The sequence below is a fragment of the Chaetomium strumarium genome, assembly GCF_033439665.1.
Source record: "Chaetomium strumarium strain CBS 333.67 chromosome Unknown B0T15scaffold_1, whole genome shotgun sequence".
In the NCBI taxonomy this organism is placed as follows: domain Eukaryota; kingdom Fungi; phylum Ascomycota; class Sordariomycetes; order Sordariales; family Chaetomiaceae; genus Chaetomium; species Chaetomium strumarium.
The window spans coordinates 755,845-772,183 of NW_026944429.1; the positions used below are offsets into that span (position 1 = coordinate 755,845).

At 56.3% G+C, this 16,339-nt stretch overlaps 5 protein-coding genes across 5 annotated transcripts; 2 read left to right on the plus strand and 3 right to left on the minus strand.

Annotated features, from left to right (window-relative positions):
- The first annotated feature begins 96 nt into the window (after window positions 1–96).
- On the plus strand, window positions 97–1,205 carry B0T15DRAFT_515763 (uncharacterized protein). Its single transcript, XM_062868219.1, has one exon. The coding sequence runs from the start codon at window positions 292–294 to the stop codon at window positions 916–918; it is 627 nt and encodes a 208-aa protein (XP_062725325.1). The 5' UTR covers window positions 97–291; the 3' UTR covers window positions 919–1,205.
- Window positions 1,114–5,080, minus strand: B0T15DRAFT_5911 (uncharacterized protein). Its single transcript, XM_062871102.1, has 2 exons — window positions 1,524–5,080; window positions 1,114–1,447 (listed from the first exon to the last, which is right to left on the minus strand). Exons 1-2 carry the CDS (start codon window positions 4,858–4,860, stop codon window positions 1,371–1,373), a joined length of 3,414 nt encoding a protein of 1,137 aa, XP_062725326.1. The 5' UTR covers window positions 4,861–5,080; the 3' UTR covers window positions 1,114–1,370.
- A 1,967-nt stretch (window positions 5,081–7,047) lies between these two features.
- B0T15DRAFT_515770 (uncharacterized protein) lies at window positions 7,048–9,784 on the plus strand. The gene is made up of 8 exons (XM_062868220.1): window positions 7,048–7,336; window positions 7,478–7,546; window positions 7,605–7,710; window positions 7,784–7,894; window positions 7,951–8,229; window positions 8,290–8,539; window positions 8,589–8,902; window positions 8,956–9,784. The coding sequence occupies exons 1-8, from the start codon at window positions 7,267–7,269 to the stop codon at window positions 9,383–9,385; spliced, it is 1,629 nt and encodes a 542-aa protein (XP_062725327.1). The 5' UTR covers window positions 7,048–7,266; the 3' UTR covers window positions 9,386–9,784.
- A 2-nt stretch (window positions 9,785–9,786) lies between these two features.
- Window positions 9,787–11,301, minus strand: B0T15DRAFT_5938 (Alpha/Beta hydrolase protein). Its single transcript, XM_062871106.1, has 2 exons — window positions 10,883–11,301; window positions 9,787–10,824 (listed from the first exon to the last, which is right to left on the minus strand). Exons 1-2 carry the CDS (start codon window positions 11,108–11,110, stop codon window positions 9,799–9,801), a joined length of 1,254 nt encoding a protein of 417 aa, XP_062725328.1. The 5' UTR covers window positions 11,111–11,301; the 3' UTR covers window positions 9,787–9,798.
- A 1,152-nt stretch (window positions 11,302–12,453) lies between these two features.
- B0T15DRAFT_5945 (ammonium transporter AmtB-like domain-containing protein) lies at window positions 12,454–14,770 on the minus strand. Its single transcript, XM_062871108.1, has 4 exons — window positions 14,418–14,770; window positions 13,974–14,305; window positions 12,967–13,905; window positions 12,454–12,906 (listed from the first exon to the last, which is right to left on the minus strand). The coding sequence occupies exons 1-4, from the start codon at window positions 14,461–14,463 to the stop codon at window positions 12,646–12,648; spliced, it is 1,578 nt and encodes a 525-aa protein (XP_062725329.1). The 5' UTR covers window positions 14,464–14,770; the 3' UTR covers window positions 12,454–12,645.
- Window positions 14,771–16,339: the final 1,569 nt, after the last annotated feature.

Here is a 16,339-nt window from a genome sequence, read left to right on the forward strand (position 1 = left end):
ATTGTGTACTTTGGATGTTCTGGAATGTTCAGCCACACTCTCAGCCTTGCTTCTTGGCACCTATTTTCAGCCAATCAGGCCCTGTTCCAGCCACTTGTGGCAAAAGGGCTGACAGAATCCAAACCAGACCATTTCTGCCGGTCTTAGAGTGCAGCAATCGCGGTTGAACATTCAACACCAAACTCGAACATCATCCAGCAAGTACAGCGAAAACATCAATAGCGCTCCCGACCTTGCAAAAGAAATAATCTGACACACCATACCGGCCGAACGAGAGAACAGAGCCTCAACATGGCCAACTTCCTCGCCTCCATCTTCGGCACCGAGCAAGACAAGGTCAACTGCTCCTTCTACTACAAGATCGGCGCGTGCCGGCACGGCGATAGATGCAGCAGGAAGCACGTCAAGCCGTCGTACAGCCAGACGATTCTGATGCCGAACCTGTACCAGAACCCGGCGTTCGATCCCAAGAACCGCATGAACGCGTCGCAGCTGCAGAACCACTTCGACGCCTTCTACGAGGACATCTGGTGCGAGATGTGCAAGTACGGCGAGCTCGAGGAGCTCGTCGTGTGCGACAACAACAACGACCACCTGATCGGCAATGTGTACGCGCGCTTCAAGTACGAGGACAGCGCGCAGAAGGCCTGTGACGCGCTCAACTCGCGCTGGTACGCCGCCCGCCCCATCTACTGCGAGCTCAGCCCCGTGACCGACTTCCGCGAAGCCTGCTGCCGGCTTAATAGCGGCGAGGGCTGCGTGCGCGGCGGCTTCTGCAACTTCATCCACCGCAAGAACCCGAGCCCCGAATTGGAGAGGGAGCTGGAGCTGTCGACCAAGAAGTGGCTCAAGATGAGGCCGCGGTCACGCAGCCCCACCCGGTCGCCCAGCCCAGAACCGACAAGGAGGAGGTATTAGGGGAGACGTGTGCCAGGACGGAGGGGTTGATACTTTCTGGAGGGGACTAATTTTCATGCGGAAACGTCACTGATGGTTTTCTCTTGGGGTAGTGGAGGTTGAAACATTACACAAGACGACTGATGCCACATCTGTGGTTGGGCAAGGAGCGGTCAAAATTCACGCACAGTCTTGCAAATGGAGTTGAGGCGTTGATGGATGGTAATTGTCCTTGCGTTGAGGGTTTGGGGGTTTTGACCTGTACTTAGCTATAGAGAACCGACGTCCAAGCAATGCATAAACCACTACGCAGCCATGCTTGACATGATGTGACATGAAAAAAGAAAACGAACCACCATGAACTTCAAGAAAACATGGTAGATTTCAGAGGGGGTATCTCATGCTACCAACGCAGGATACATCTCCTGAAATGGCATGCTCCTCTCCCTGGGCCTCTAATCGTCGGCAACCCCTCAAGTAATGCCCTTGATCTTGGGTAGCCGCTGGGCCTTGACCGGTGCCGGGAGGCAAGCTACAAGTTTGTCGCGCTCTGTTCAATGTTCCTTGTCAGCCATGCCCTCACACCCGAAATCACCTAAGGGTTCTTTATTCATGCATGCACTTACCCGCCTCGTTGTCAAACAGTATGGAAATATCGTCATGCTCCCCCGGCAACTCAGGTAGATCCAGACACAAGAAGGCCGCGTCCGCCGCCTGCTGCGCGCCGTCCGCCTCGGGCGCCAGGACCTTTGGCAGCGGAAACTTGGCATCGTCGATCTTCAGCCCTGCCTTCCCGCCTCTATTGAAGGCTTCAAACACGTCAGTGCCCTTGAGATGGAACCCCATGCACTGCCCGTGACTGAAGTCCTCAAAGAATGCCAGCAGCTGGGCCACACCGTCCTGCTGCACCACCTGTATCCTCGTCGCACCCGCCTCCCACTTCTTGTGGATGGGCACCACCATGCGGCGGCGTGAGATGGCGAATGCAGAGGCCACGCCGTCAAAGAGGACTTTGAAGCCTGTGATGGCTGTCTCAAAGGCGTGCAGTGCGCCGAGGTTGGGGAACTTGAAAGTGCGGATCGTGGCGGACTGCTTGAGACTCTCCAGTGCCCGGGAGAGCCCGCTCGTCAGGTCCTGCGAGGATTTGGCGGCTTCGGTAACAGCGAGGGTGAGGTCGCACTGGGGCTGGCGGAAGACCATGAGGCAGGTCGGATTCTGCACGTCGAGCCGTAGCTTGAGCTCGCCAGGTGCGACGTTGATGCGGTCGGTCAAGGTGCCGTCTTTGAATTCGTAGACAACGCGCAGTTTGTCGGCCAGGACGCATGCCGGCTTGTCACCATCGTTGTCGTAGTTGATGACCCTGACCTTGTTCCATGCCATGCTGGAGAGCGCCTGCAACCCCTTATCGCGCGCATCACCGTATCTCTCGGAGAACCAGAGTCCCTGTAGAGGTGCTTCGCCAAAGACGCTTTCGCCCCGGTCCAGGGCAGTTCCGATCAGTAGACTGTGCATACGCAGCCTTTCCTTCTCATCCGCAAACGACAAGACCATGTTCCCTTTGAACCGACCGTTGTCGAACTTGAGGGAGAGCGCAGGGTCATTGGCCTCACTCCGCAAGAATCCAAACTGAATCGGTGTTTGGGGGGAGTATGACTGGTTGACGCCGCTCAGGGTCTTGGTCCGGGGGCCTGTGACAACCGCGATCCGGTATCCTCTGTGATAGGTCCTTGGACCTGTTGCTGCCCCCTCACGAAAGAGACGCTCGAACAAGGCGATTTCACAACTGGGCGTAGATTCTTTGGGAAACTGTCTTGCTTGCGGGTCGTTGTCGAAATACTGGAACGCACGCAGGGTCGACCTGAAAATGCAGGCTTCGTCTTGTCTCGGGTAAAGGCTGGAATGTACCTTTGCGCTGAACTCGTACATGTTCCGCAATGTCGTGTATGCCTGCTGAGTGCACTGCACCATGAGCATGAAACCACGAGGCAACTTTACCTCAAAGTTGAAGTTCTCGGACCGCCACCGCACATCTTCCCAGACCGGGCCGGTGTTCTTGTTGCCGGAGATCCGAAGCTGCACCACCCCGTTCTGGCTTGCGAGGACGAACGCCATGTCTGACTGTGTTTGTGGTCGGACGGTGGATAAGAAGCACGGGAGGTAAAGCCGCTGTGATTCCCTGCCTCCTTGCTCCATCAAGTACACGTCGACCTGGAAGCGGGCAAAACAGAAGGTGGTTGCGGAATCGCCTAGTGGCAGGGATTCCAGTACCGTCATTCCAGAAGTGGCCTGGCTCTGGGAAAGAGCAGAACTGGAGCCCCAGAGCAGAGACTTAATATCTTGAGATAGTGAGGGATACTCGAGCCAGATTGACCTGTCGACTATCTGAGGCAAGAACGGCTCCTCAGGGGGCAGGAATCCGTTTCTCTTCATGGACACAGCTAGTTTCTTTAGGCTGGAGGTGAGTGTGGCCCGGACAGTTTCCGTCTCACTGTCAATTCGACTTCGCCCGCTGCTGGCTATCTCGGGCACAACTTCTTCCATAAGCCAGTAGGCCTTTGCCAAGTCGGCGTAAGCCTGCTGTTTGGTGATTTCATTTTTCCTCTGTGATTCAGGGGTGGAAGGGCGGTCTCGGATGGCGACCTCGAGTGCTGTCCGCCCCTTTAGAAACCACCACAGGGCCGCCCTTGCCAGGTCCTGGGGTAGGGAAGAGATCAGCGGCCGCACGCTCTCGGCATGGAGACGGAAAAGTTCGAACAAGTGACGTGTGCGGTTAACAAACGCGTTCATAGCGTCGTCTGATGCAGCCGCCACAACATCTTGGAACGATGCGATTCCTTGTTGCTGAACGGGAGACGTGATATCCTTCTCCGAAATCCTGCTTCCCTGTCTTAATGATGCGAATGGGTGCTGGAAAGTGGAAACCGCCGACTGGAGCGTTTTTGGGCTACTCTCAAGTGTCTGGGTCCTCCTCAGTCTCTCGGGTGATGGATCTGATTGTTGGCTCGTCGTGGTGTAAGAATTCTGGGATGGAGGTGATTCTCGTGATTCAAACGGCAAGGGCGGGATTTGATGTAGCTGCGGCCGTTGAGCCTTTGCGGGGATTGGGGGAGGCTTCACAGGCTGGCCCGGCGATTGAAGCTGCGGGGGTTGTACTGAGTCTGGCGAAGAAGTGGTGGGCGACTCTGTCTCCCAACGATCGGTCAAGGTAGGCGAAGAATCCCCCCGCTCGCGCTTCGACTGATCTCCCGAGGCTGATCTTACAGCATTGGCAAAGGCCCGTCCCTCGGCCTCCCGCATCTGGGCCTGTTGTATCTCAATGAACGACTTTCGCTTCTCGTCTTGGGAAGTCGTCGGGGCGCCTAGAAAACGGCCACTAGTGTTGCCCGTGGCTCCTGCGGCCGGGGCGGATGCTGGGGCGCCCGAACCTGCCGGGAGGCCTGTCTGGGTGCGCCGAAGGAACCCCGGGCCAACTGGTGCATCCATTGCATTCTCGTCTCCAAACGGGTTTCGAGCAGTGCCCGGAGTGCTGCTAGGCGTAGGTTGGGGTCTCTGCTTCTTGCGTTTCGACACCTCGACTGTGGGAACATCACACTCATCGCCGCCATCGCCGATGATCTCCGGGTATGTCTCCACAAATTTCACGGCCAGGCCTTTCTTGGGTTTCTTGACCGTGTTGCGTGGCCGCAGGGCATACTCCTGTGTCGTGGGCTCACTAGGCCCCTTGAACTGGTCGGCATTTGGATATCGGCTGGCGGTCTTGGTGTCGATCTTGGCGAGGACGGGTGGGCTTGCATGAGCAACTTGCAGCTTGTCGGTGTTTCCATGCAGGAAATCATTCAGGTCGCCTTCGTTGGTTGCCCTTCGTTCGCGATCGCGGCCGAACAGCTTCCCCATGATGCGGTCCCTTCTCCCCTTTCGCCCATCATCGTGCATCGCAACGGCGGGCGGCTCGTTCTCGGTCATTTTCGATCGGTATGCAACGCTATCGAGCGGGCGACGTCTTCATGAGTGTTCTCTGGCGTTCAACGCTGGTGAGGCACTGGCCGAAAAGAGACGTTGCTCCCTTGACCGAAATGGAAAGGGAGCATGTGCCCGTCACCGCCGTCCACCACTTGGCAGCCCAACGATTGACTGCAGAGTTGCCAAACAGGCTTGGTGTTGTTGGGCTTTGGATGTCGCATGTGACTCGATCAAGGCAAGGAAAGGCGGGTCGCTCGACCGAGAGGCGGACGGAAGGTTGTTGTTTGGTGGTAAATTGGAATTGCACGGCGGGAAAGAGGGAGGGCTCGAGGGCGTCGTTCTCGACCGGCACAAACTTGTGCGCTACCTTGCTGCAGCAACGGTGGACAGTCGGCCGTGTTACCCAGGCGGGGCAACGCAAGCAAAGCGAAGGGATCGACTTCCTAAACAGGATTCCAAAGCGCCCTGTGCTGAATCGGTATTGGACGCCAGCGGTTCCAGTTCACACTCGGACTCGAACGTCGCAACTTTGGGCAGGTGCAAAAAGCCAAGAGTCTTCGAAAAGATCCGTTTCCGACCCCTTTTCCCCTTTTGTTTTTTTTTTTTTTGAAAAGCGGACTAGCTCGCATCTGAACCAGCAGACCAAACTGACGGGTCTCGAGAGTTTATGTTTCAGAATCAAGGTACGGCCTCAGGGTTTCTCCACAAGTCGGGCGGCAGTGACCGTTAGCCAACATGCCAGTGTTCGGTTGGCGAACCCTTAATACGTATCTCGTTTCTCTGGCCCCACTCGTGTCGTCCAGCGCATTCCTCCATCACCATCATGGTTTGGAGACAGCTGAAGCTCGTATTGCAACCCAATGGCCCGGGGACTAGTGTACGAGCTCACCGACTCATGCGGTCCTGCTATTTCTGAAGGGTGCCATTCAGATCCGAGGTGCAAACCTATGCGGCCCGACACGATGCCACTTGACGGCAGCACACCTGAAACCGCTGGGGCCGATTGTCTATGCAGATCTATATAAGGCTCTTCATGTTACCCTGCAGTGGTGCGTAGGGAAAATCACTGCAATAAAGCCCGGCATGAGCCTGGGTGCTCGTGAAGTGAAGATCCCTTTCGATTTTCAGAAACAGCAGGATTTGTTGCAACAATAGCCCTGATGCCGAAGCGTCAATCGAGACAGCAGCGCCCACGTGTCCCCTAATAGTTAACTACTATCCACATGCAAGGCGGCTCTCAACTTCAAGCAGAGACATACCTATTCGGGAGTTGCGACCCTGGAATTCCATGCCCACGGCAGCCTACATCGCCCTTCCAGACTACATGTAGGTACCTAGATAGTTAGAGAATGAGGCCCAATCAACCAGCTCACTCAGCTCCTACGTAGTCAGCGCTTGTTCTCTATGCAGGTCTGGTTGAGTGTTTAGCAGTCAGTTTGTTAGCGAGTTTGTTTGGTCAGCACATACTGTGCCGTTTGTAGTATTGTTGTTTCTAGGTTGTGTGCAGGAGAGGTTGTACAGTACAGAATGCAGTACAGCGTAAATGGCATCGATGGGCTCAATGCCAGTGGAAAACGCAAAGCGTGAGCGCATTCAACTGACGCCGTCCTTCACACACCCGATCAGCAACAAGAGATGGACCAATTCTAACATGTTTCAAGAACTCTGCCAAAGAGAAGTTGTTGGCTCCTTCTTCGTCCGGAATATTGATACGGTCTCTCAACACCCAGACCTCCCGTTCTTGAGGGTTAATTGAATTGTGGAGGCGGAGATCGGATGTCACCCCTTGCAGAACTGGGACGGAGAGCTACGGTGGGCCCGCCCCACGTGGGGTTAAAAGATGGAAAGAACTTCGTACGGAGTACCTAAAGGGAGCATTTTCGAGCAAGATACTCTCGAGAGCAACTGTGGTTATGGCAGCTTTGACTAGTCGGCCAGGGCAGCACAATTGATCTTAATCCTGGAATTCCGGAGGCTTGTCTCATTGTTTGTTCATTATTATTATTATTAGTACACTACGCCCTGATTGATCACATTTCAGTTATGCTCGGGCTGCTTTCCGGCACATGATGTAGGGTTCCGGGAGACCCACGTCATCGCTCTTCTGCCCCTCCCCGAGACCCCGCCCGACTTCGCTCAATGCTTGCGGCTACAAAACCATCCAGTAAAACTTTCCCGGCCAACCCGTGGACCTAGTTGCTGCCTGTCTGTTGACGTAGGTATCCCCTGGATAGACGCTCTAGGCATCCGAACTCCGGGTTCACGTCTGTTAATAAGACACCGGTGGCAGGTTGTAGGGCATATTCCAGTTGTGACATTCTCCTGATCCCAACAAAACCCCCTTCGAGCCCCCCTACCCCACCTTTTCTTGTTCTTCTGCCAACGGCTTGAACGAAGAGAAGGGCGATCATGCCTACCGACAGCTTGAAAATGGTGGGCCACCTTGTCCCTGGGCGCCGCCGGGCGACCTCGAATGCGAGTGAGTAGCGAACAATCCCGTTCTTCTGCAAGCGATACTGCGAACACCAAGATCAGGTGGAGGCAGTCCGGTTGAGGCGTCCCGGGGGGAAACGCATGCCAGAGACGAGTTGCTTGCGCTAACATGAGATTTGCGATCCAGGCAGTCGATCCTCTGGGGAAGCAACGGAAGAAGATGACACACTCGTGGTCGAGCCCGATCAAGGAAATGGTCTGTGAACAGTCGCGCCAAGAACGTCGATGGGCAGGAGGAGCTGACATCGACGTAGTCCTCTCGCACATTATCTCCCAGTTGAGACCGGGCGCCGACCTCAGCAGAGTGGTACTGCCAACCTTCATCCTGGAACCACGCAGTATGCTTGAAAGGATCACCAAGTATGCCTATGTGCCTGTTGAACTCAGTGCCGTGGAGGGTACAATGCTCAGTGAGCTAACGAACAGGCGAAAGCTTCATGTGCCACCCCGAGATGCTATTGCCGATTCCCGAAATCGACGACCCCGTTGAAAGATTCGTCGCCGTGGTAAAATTCTACCTCAGTGGCTGGCATCTCCGTCCTCCGTGAGTCCTCGCTCGCCCGGAAACACCCTGAGTATTAAGTCCTGACAGAGCGTTAGGGGAGTAAAGAAGCCCCTCAACCCTATCCTCGGCGAGATCTTCACCTGCAGCTGGGAATTCCCCGACGACACAAGGGCCTATTACATCTCCGAGCAGACCTCGCATCACCCACCGAAATCAAGCTATTTCTACATGGTTCCGGGACATCACATTAGAGTCGACGGGACGCTCAAGCCCAGGAGCAAGTTCCTGGGGAATTCTGCCGCCAGTATGATGGAGGGTATCGCCATCTTGTCGATTTTAAACAGGGGGAAAGATCCGGTAAAAGGCGAACGATAGTGAGCAAGGCCCCTTCTGATAGACTTTGGCGGCCATTTGGCTGATGCGCTGTGTCTTAGCATCCTCACGCAACCGAACATGTACGCCAGGGGTATCTTATTCGGCAAAATGAAGTATGAGCTCGGAGACCACAGTTACGTGCGGTGTCCGGGTACGGGACTATCGGCCGATATCGAGTTCAAGACCAAGGGTTGGGTTAGTGGCACATACAACGCTATTGGTGGCGTGATCAAGAACGACCACACAGGGGAGATACTCTACGAACTCTCAGGTCTCTGGAGCGAGGAAATGTTTATCAAGGACGTGAAGGTATGTCTACAGAGGAGTTTCCAGCCGCATCAAACTAACTTGGAGGAAGACCGGACGCAAGGAGATGTTCTTCAATGCCCAGGAAGCGAAACCCAGTCCTCCCATCTGTCGACCCCTGGAGGAACAAGAGGAGAGGGAATCGCAGCGACTATGGGCCAAGACGGCACGAGCTGTGAAGAAACGCAACCACGAGCTTGCAACCGAGGAAAAGACAAAGATCGAAGACAGGCAGCGCGAGGAAGCCGCCAAGCGAGCCGCGGACGGCGTGGAGTGGCACCCCAGGTTATTCAGGAGGGTCAGAGGCGGCCCTGGTGGGTCGGAAGAGGGCGAGGAAGATCTCGAGTGGATCATCAACGCCCAAATGTTGGACAACACTCCCGTTCTGTGCAGCAAGGCATGGGCTAACGCGGTGACAGAGACGGATCTACACCCGAGAAGCAAGCGGAGCAGATACTGGCCATCTACCCGATCCTCAAGGGCCAACAGTTCCGTCATGAAAACGCGATTCCGCCCCGAGCGCCGCCGTCTGACGCGGAAGACCAGCAGAAGGAGCCAAATAGCGAGGACGGCAATCTAATAGACTTTGGTGACGAGAAATCATCAGTATCGCCGCAGCCATCGAATGGGGAGCAAAGCCAGGAGCAAGATCAAGGATACCGGCCACCCATTGACCCCTCTCACAACAGCACGAGCGAGATTCAAGAGATGCTTTCCTCGACAGGGAGCCGTACCAAAGAGGGTCCCTTGGTCGACTTTCATGAGGATATGAAGAAGGACCTACCTGGCGGCATCAAGCGGACCAACACGGCCGAGTCGGAAGACGTGTTCGTTGACGCCCAAGGCTAGAAATCGCTCAACGACGGCGCTCGTCCCTCGAGCCATCCTTCATTGCAGCTTTTGCGTTGCGAGTTCCATAGACCCAACTTCGGAGGTTGGATAGGTAGTCCGGAATGGGATGATAATCGCGTCAGGTGTGCGTTTGTGTGCCGACTCGGAAGGGCGCTCCGGTCCGGTGGATTTAGTAGAGATGATACCTTGCAAATGGCTACAGTTTTCTCTCCGCTTCGGGATTGGGAGGCGTCGGCATTTCCATCTGCACATGCTTTACTCCGCAATCTTCGGTCTTGGGTCTAGCTCAAACGGACGAGCTTCCCACACACAGTGATTAAACAGAGTGAGCAGAATCTGGTATCAAAGTGGCTCCCACGCTCTATAATAAATGTTCTCTTCCAACCCCTTTCCCACCCCTAAACATGACTTCAGGCCCACCCCCAAGCCTTGTAGACCTCCCCCAGCGCCTCCTCCGCAAAGGTCATGGGGAAATCGTGGCCGCCCGGCACCAGCACCCACCGCACGTTCTCCCGCCCGCCCAGCAGCGGCAGCGCGTCGGCGGCGTACTCCTCCGGGTCGATGATCTCGTCGCCCTCGCCCAGGATTATGGCGGTCGTGCCCGGTGCGCGGTCGGCTAGCTTGCGCCACACGGCGTGCTGCCCCATCATCGGGCCGTCGCGGATGCACGACATGAAGGCCGGCACGAAGCCCGTGTGGTGCGCTAGCTGCCAGTGCACGGCGCGCAACACGCGCTGTTCGAGCGCGTTGCGCGGCTCTGACGGGGTTGAGGAGCCCGGGAGGAGGGGGGTGGTTTCGGAGAGCGAGGCGGCTACGGGATCTGGTTTCGCGGTTGTTGTTGTTGTTGTTGTTGTTGTTGTTGTTGTTGTTGTTGTTGTTGTTGTTGATGTGGCGTCGTGATTGTTGGATGCGGGGAGGGGGCTGCTGTTGTTCCCGCGCTTGCCGCTGGAGCGGATGGGCTTTTTGAGCCGGTGGCGGGTGATCCAGGCCAGCAAGCGTGGTGGGACCAGACCGGAGGTGAAGACGGCGCGGGTGAGGACGCCGAACGATTCCGGGCGGATTAGCCCCGCGGGCGCGAGCAGCACGAGCGAGGAGACCAGGTGCGGAAAGGAGGCCGCGAAGTGGACGGCAATGCCGCCGCCTAGGGAGTAGCCTACCAGCTTGAAGGCTTGGGGCCCAGTCCAGGACAGGCCCGGGGACGAGGCCAGCGCCATGAGTATCTGGGTCGTGTAGAGGCGCGCATCGTGCGGCAGGTCGGACGGGTTGTCGGAGAAGCCGCGCCCGAAGAGGTCGAACAGCATGACGCGGCAGCCTTTATCCCGGACCAGCGCGTCGGCGAGCTTGGTCAGGGTCAGGCACGAGGTGCTGATGCCATGGACGAAGAGAACCTTCTCGCCGGTTAACGGGCCCCATTCGTACACCCGGATGGAGCCATACTGAAGACGCAGGGAAGTTAGCATAGGCCGTTTGTAACAGGATATATTGGCGGCATACCGGTGTTTCGACATCTCTTCCGCCGGGAAGGTCGTCTGGCTTGTACTCGAGGTTCTCAAGCTCATCTGGAGATAACCTGGGCAGGACGGTGCGAAGAGGGGAGCGATCAATCCTCGGGGGCGTCGGCCACAAATAGGCACGGAAGACCGAGAACAACGCCGCAGTCGCGATGGCAGTTCCTGCGATTACGAGGCCTTTGTTGTCGGCCTCGGTCTGGATGGGGCTCATGGTTTTGGTGGGCTCGTCGTGGTGAGTGAACAATATGAATAGATGGCGGAGTGAGAGATGAGCGGCGACAAAATAAAAAAAGAACAGAGTTGTTCTTTCAAGAACTACCTTCAGATATGTAAGAGGACTAAGTAGCCTCGCTGAGCATACAATCACGGCTACCAAAAGCTCAGTTGTTCCAGGCAGAACCAAATTAGATGAGCGGCGCGTCGACTGAGGCCGGCTGCGCCCACGTGGCGTTCAACGCGGCTGACTGTCGGGCACGACCCAGTGTTAGGTGTCTCCCGTACGCCCCGGTCTCTATGAAATCCGGATACCTGGCTGAGCCTTGCCGGAAGTGGCAGTTTCAGGTCCGAAAGCACACCTCTGGCAATGCGATTTGATTACCACACCATTTCGGATGGACAGGTGTGATCAGGTCCCAAGTCAGCGACGGTGAGCCTCGGTACAGGGAATGATTGGTTCGGTGTTAGGGTCGTGAGTGCTCTGGCTTGATTTACCGCACAACTAAAGCACATAAGGTAGGCAGTCAGTGGCCTTATCCTGATAATCGGCTGAGAAACACCAGAACTTAAGACCACCTTTGGATGGTTTCAGGTATACGTGCCGATTCCGCCCCGGCAATTCGGAGGAACGGACGGGACGCCCCAGCCGGAACGCAGACCCGACGCCGGCACCGGACGGCCCCACTATGCCGTCCTGTCGAGAGGGCATTCGGCTCGGAACACTCGACGGGATGTGGCGAGCCAGCCTTCCGAGACCTCGAATCCGCAAACTTCTTCGTTCTATCGACAGGAGGCTGTCCAAGGGCCCGTCAGCGCAGCCGTTCTATTAGACGTCAAACCAAACGCACCCCTAACCCGGAACGGATCTCCCTTTCCTGCCGCCTTTCAAGCTATCCAACACCGTGTCGGCCTCCTGAGGCCTCATACCTTACTACTCACCGAGACGCTTGCCTACCTAGGTACCGATGTTGTGTAACCGTGCAAGAACCCGGCTGTGCCTGGCTAGCCAGCTTCAATCCCACCTCCCTCCCGCTTCCCCGGTACCCTCCATTCTGCCTCCCTCTGGCACAGGCAAAACCGCTTAGCTGTATTAGCTCCGACGACAGATGCCGCGCAAAAGTACTAGATATCAGTCGTCCCGACTAGACATCGAACGCCCACCATGTGCAGTCAAAGTTCACACTGTTGCCGGCGCAAGGGTAAGATGAAGAATCCAACTTCAATTTCACGAGCGAGCAGGTAGCGGCAGTAACCATGGGGTATTATACAAAAAGATGTCAGCTCATATGAGATGGTAACAAAGACAAGTAGAAGTGGAAGAGGGAAAAAGGAAGAGCAGCCCCCGGATGACTCGTGCGTCAAAAGACGACTCGTACCATCTTGTATCCCGAAACCATGACCGCATTTTTTGCTTCTCAGGCAAACATAACCTAGCCCAAGCAAAACCCAGAAATCCCAAACGACCAGAACCAAAACAGCGCTAACCGACCCAAGCCAACCAAGCACGCAGTATTAAAAGCGGGTAATATGTTATTGTGTAGGCTCATCCGGCTTCTCGTTCACCGCCGGCAAATCTGATGGGCTCTTCGCCAAGGAGTGCTCCGGCTCCCTCTCCAGCGGCGGCGTAACAGCGCCACTACTACTCCCACCCTTGGAACTGTTCGGGGCGCGGAGGCGGGCGTTGTCGACAAGGTGTTGGTGCCCCTCGATGCCATGTTGAGGGATCACAACCACGCCGTCTTCCTTGGGTTCCCTCTCAGCGGGCGTCCAGGCCAGGTAGTCACGACGGACCTGTAGCAAATACCATGTCAGTAGGGGTATCAGGAGAGAAAAGTGGATATGGTCCCGTACCTCGACGTAGTCGTAAGCAAACTCGCCGTGCTGATCGTCGTCCATACCGAGCAGCTCCGCCTCGGATGTTGCACGCAGGTGAAGCCCGGGGATGAGGTCGATCACCTTCGCAATGGCGGCGGACACAACGAAAGTATACGCGGTCGCGGCCACGACGTAGGCGATCTGAACGTAAAGCTGGCGCCAGTTGTGGTTGAGGAACCCACCCGTGGCCTCCATGTTGACACCGTCGAGGCCGATGATGTAGTCAGCCGCGAAGAAGCCGTTGAAGACGAGCCCGACCATCCCACCGATGGCGTGTTCCGCAAAGACATCGAGTGCGTCGTCCATGCCAATGATGAATTTGACTTTGGTGCCGAAGTTGCAGGCAATACCCGCGACGACGCCCAGAATGATGCTTGCCCAGGGGGTGATCACACCCGAGGCCGGGGTGGCTGCCACGAGGCCGGAAATGGTGCCGGAACACCAGCCAACCAGCGACCACTTCTTCGCGAGACGGAAATCGAGCAGACACCAAGTCATGGCGGCAAACATGGCCGTGAGGCAGCTGTTCCAGCAAGCCATCGTGGCACGCAGGTTGGCTCCGAACGCCGAACCGCCGTTGAATCCCAACCAGCCAAACCACAGCAGGATAGTGCCGAGCGTGATCAGCGAAATGTTGTGCGGGCGGAAGTTGAGCATCATCTTCTCGTTGCGGCGACCGAGTACCCAGGAATACGCCAGCGCCGAGCAACCGGATCCAATCTCGACAGGTCCACCGCCGGCATAGTCGAGCACGCCGTACTTGAACCCCCACCCGTTCGCGCCCCAGGCCCAATACGCGACCGGGCAGTAGACCAGCGTGGCCCAGAAGAAGGTAAAGACCATGGCGGGGACGACGCGGCCACGCTCGGCGGTCGCTCCGACAACCAGGGCGGCAGTGACGGCGCAGAATTGCATCTGTGTACGCTTATTAGCCCCCTGTCGGAGTACATTAGGATTCTCGAGTGCTTTTCTCTCCCACCCACCTGATAGAAAGAATACAGGAGTTCTGGAATAAGCGGCGAGCCGGGCGACGGGTCACCCAGCGTATTCCTCAGCCCAAACTTGTCGAGATTCCCGATGAAACCGTTGGTCGCCGTGCTGCTGAGTGCGAGCGAGTACCCCCAGAAGTACCACTGGAAGACGATGACGCTGAAGGACATCATGACGACCCAGATGAGCGAGAGCGCCGATTTTCTCCGTGCGAGACCCGAGTACAGGAAAGCGATGCCCGGTATCATAAGCAAGACCATGGCCGAGGCCACGATGATGAAGGCCTGGTCGCCTGCATTGAACGGCAGGTTCAAGTTATCGTCGGCTGGAAGAGCGGTGGCGATGTCAGTGATCGTCGAAAAGTCTCTCCGGGGGGTTTGTCTTGAGACCGGTATGGAGCTACTGGGTGTGTCGGGAGGTGTCGTGTGGTAACTTACCTGAGTTAGTGCCGGCATTGCCGCTGCTCTCGTCGGTGGTCGACATGGCGGGCGGAGGAAGTCCGTTGCGGACGGGGCTTCGGGTGTTAGGGAGTTTGCTATTGTGCCAGGAAAGAGGACTGCGACCGAGGGACTGTAGATTCAGGTGATGGGATGGATGGCCGGGAGCAAATGGGGCCGATGCGGCATGAGGGCCGGGGACGAGATCGGAAGGCACAAGAACAACAAGACTGAGAAGTGAACAAGCATGATTCAAGGTGAGACAAGAGCACGAGTATATAAATGAGGGCCGAAAGGAACCCTGCACCAGATTACTACTGGGACCTCGTCAATGCCCTATCAGTTCAAAGTGGGGAGCAGTAACAGCAGGCCGGGGCAATTCGGCAGGCACAAGGGAAACGCGCCCCATGCGGGTTGCGATTGCGGGTGCGGGTGAGCGCTGCAGGCGTGTCGAGTCGTCGACTGTCTTTCCTTACCTTGGCGTGGGAGCCCGAAAAGGGTGCGTGGGTTCCGCTCCTCCCCTGCCATTGGGCTTAGATCGGTGTGCAATCAGGCCGTCTTGTCGCCCGGTTTCGATCGTGTGGAATACATAGGCGCGGCAAAATCTCTGATGCTGGGTTTGAAGGGCGTGGCTGTACGGAGTGTGGCCCCAGTTCATGGATGGAAGCGAGGATCAACTGTAAAAACATTAAATTTCTCGAAGGGCTACCTAAAAGAGTTAGCGGACGACGCCTGATGGGTGGCATCCAACATGTGGAGGAGGATCCCCGCGCTCCGGATACTCTTCTCAACTTTGCCGCAAGCTACCACTGCACTGCACCTCCGCATTCCGCGCCGCGGACGCAGGAGTATCCTAGGTTTGGTTGTGCTCGCCTAGCATCAAAACTGGATTCCATTACCCTCGATCGTCAAAGATGACATATAGAGGGGATCACATCGTGATGAGGTGAAAGGCGGGCATGATCAATGGAGTGCCCAACCTGGACTCCGTATGACCGTCAATGAGCACTACTAGATTCAAACCGTGTTATGAAATCCTTCTTATGGCGAGCATCTCGAGGTGGTAGGGCATGTCTAGATCATCAGTACACTGTCACTTCATGGGGGCTCAGATTCCTATCGGGATGTCTAAAACGATGAACTTATGAGTTCCAAAGTCCCGGGTTTAGGTGGGGGTGCAGGCACACGACAGCGGATAAAGGAGGGGGTTACCTTCTCCAAGCTGAATGATTGCATTTGCGGGTCGGTTTCCCTCCTTCATAATAAAGCTCTGTAGTGAAGAATGTCGGCAAAGCTGCAGGCTCCCCGCGGTGCCGGGAGTTCATGCAAGCTCTGTGCGAGGGCGTGAATCTTCCCGTGTCTGCGGGGCACAGGGCTGGCGTTTCCTTTTCAGGTCAATGTCGTCACCCGTCAATCACAACCTGACGGGCAAACCGAAGAGCACCATCACAATTCTTGCATCGTCGGCGGAACACAGATGACGGGTTGGGGAATACCTTTCCCGGCTAGTCGTCCCAGAAAAATGGACATCCATAAATGGACCTCAAAGCGTCCCCACTGGCCAATGAGCTTGGCGATCGGGTTCAACTGTGCCTGATGCAGGGCTCGGCACCCGCTGGTGGGCAAACTCGCCTTGCCGTACTCTTGGCGCACCTTTCAGCTGCAACTCATTCTCTCATGCATGGAGCCGGACAGCGCCGCCCAATTGAGCTCGCTCTGGTTATCTGATGCTTCACTTCACGCACCCGTCGAAGCTGAACCTCTGCAGCTATAACGGCATGCCACTGCCGCCAACGTGAGCAGAACCGCCTCCCCCGAAGACCACAAGAAATGCTCATGCAGGAAGGCGACTCTTCCCGAGCCAGAAAAGCCACAATCATGGCCAAGTCGGGAAGCGTGGGGCCGCAAGTTTCTGTTACCAA

Bases quoted from the DNA above. Each gene is read 5' to 3' on its own strand.
- B0T15DRAFT_515763 (XM_062868219.1), top strand. From the start codon at position 292: ATGGCCAACTTCCTCGCCTCCATCTTCGGCACCGAGCAAGACAAGGTC.
- B0T15DRAFT_5911 (XM_062871102.1), bottom strand. From the start codon at position 4,860: ATGACCGAGAACGAGCCGCCCGCCGTTGCGATGCACGATGATGGGCGA. The intron at 1,448-1,523 runs GTAAGTGCATGC...AACATTGAACAG, and splicing joins ACTGTTTGACAACGAGGCGG to AGCGCGACAAACTTGTAGCT.
- B0T15DRAFT_515770 (XM_062868220.1), top strand. From the start codon at position 7,267: ATGCCTACCGACAGCTTGAAAATGGTGGGCCACCTTGTCCCTGGGCGC. The intron at 7,337-7,477 runs GTGAGTAGCGAA...TTTGCGATCCAG, and splicing joins CCGGGCGACCTCGAATGCGA to GCAGTCGATCCTCTGGGGAA. The intron at 7,547-7,604 runs GTCTGTGAACAG...ACATCGACGTAG, and splicing joins CGAGCCCGATCAAGGAAATG to TCCTCTCGCACATTATCTCC.
- B0T15DRAFT_5938 (XM_062871106.1), bottom strand. From the start codon at position 11,110: ATGAGCCCCATCCAGACCGAGGCCGACAACAAAGGCCTCGTAATCGCA. The intron at 10,825-10,882 runs GTATGCCGCCAA...CTGCGTCTTCAG, and splicing joins GAAGAGATGTCGAAACACCG to TATGGCTCCATCCGGGTGTA.
- B0T15DRAFT_5945 (XM_062871108.1), bottom strand. From the start codon at position 14,463: ATGTCGACCACCGACGAGAGCAGCGGCAATGCCGGCACTAACTCAG. The intron at 14,306-14,417 runs GTAAGTTACCAC...CCGCTCTTCCAG, and splicing joins CAATGCCGGCACTAACTCAG to CCGACGATAACTTGAACCTG. The intron at 13,906-13,973 runs GTGGGTGGGAGA...AAGCGTACACAG, and splicing joins TCCTGTATTCTTTCTATCAG to ATGCAATTCTGCGCCGTCAC.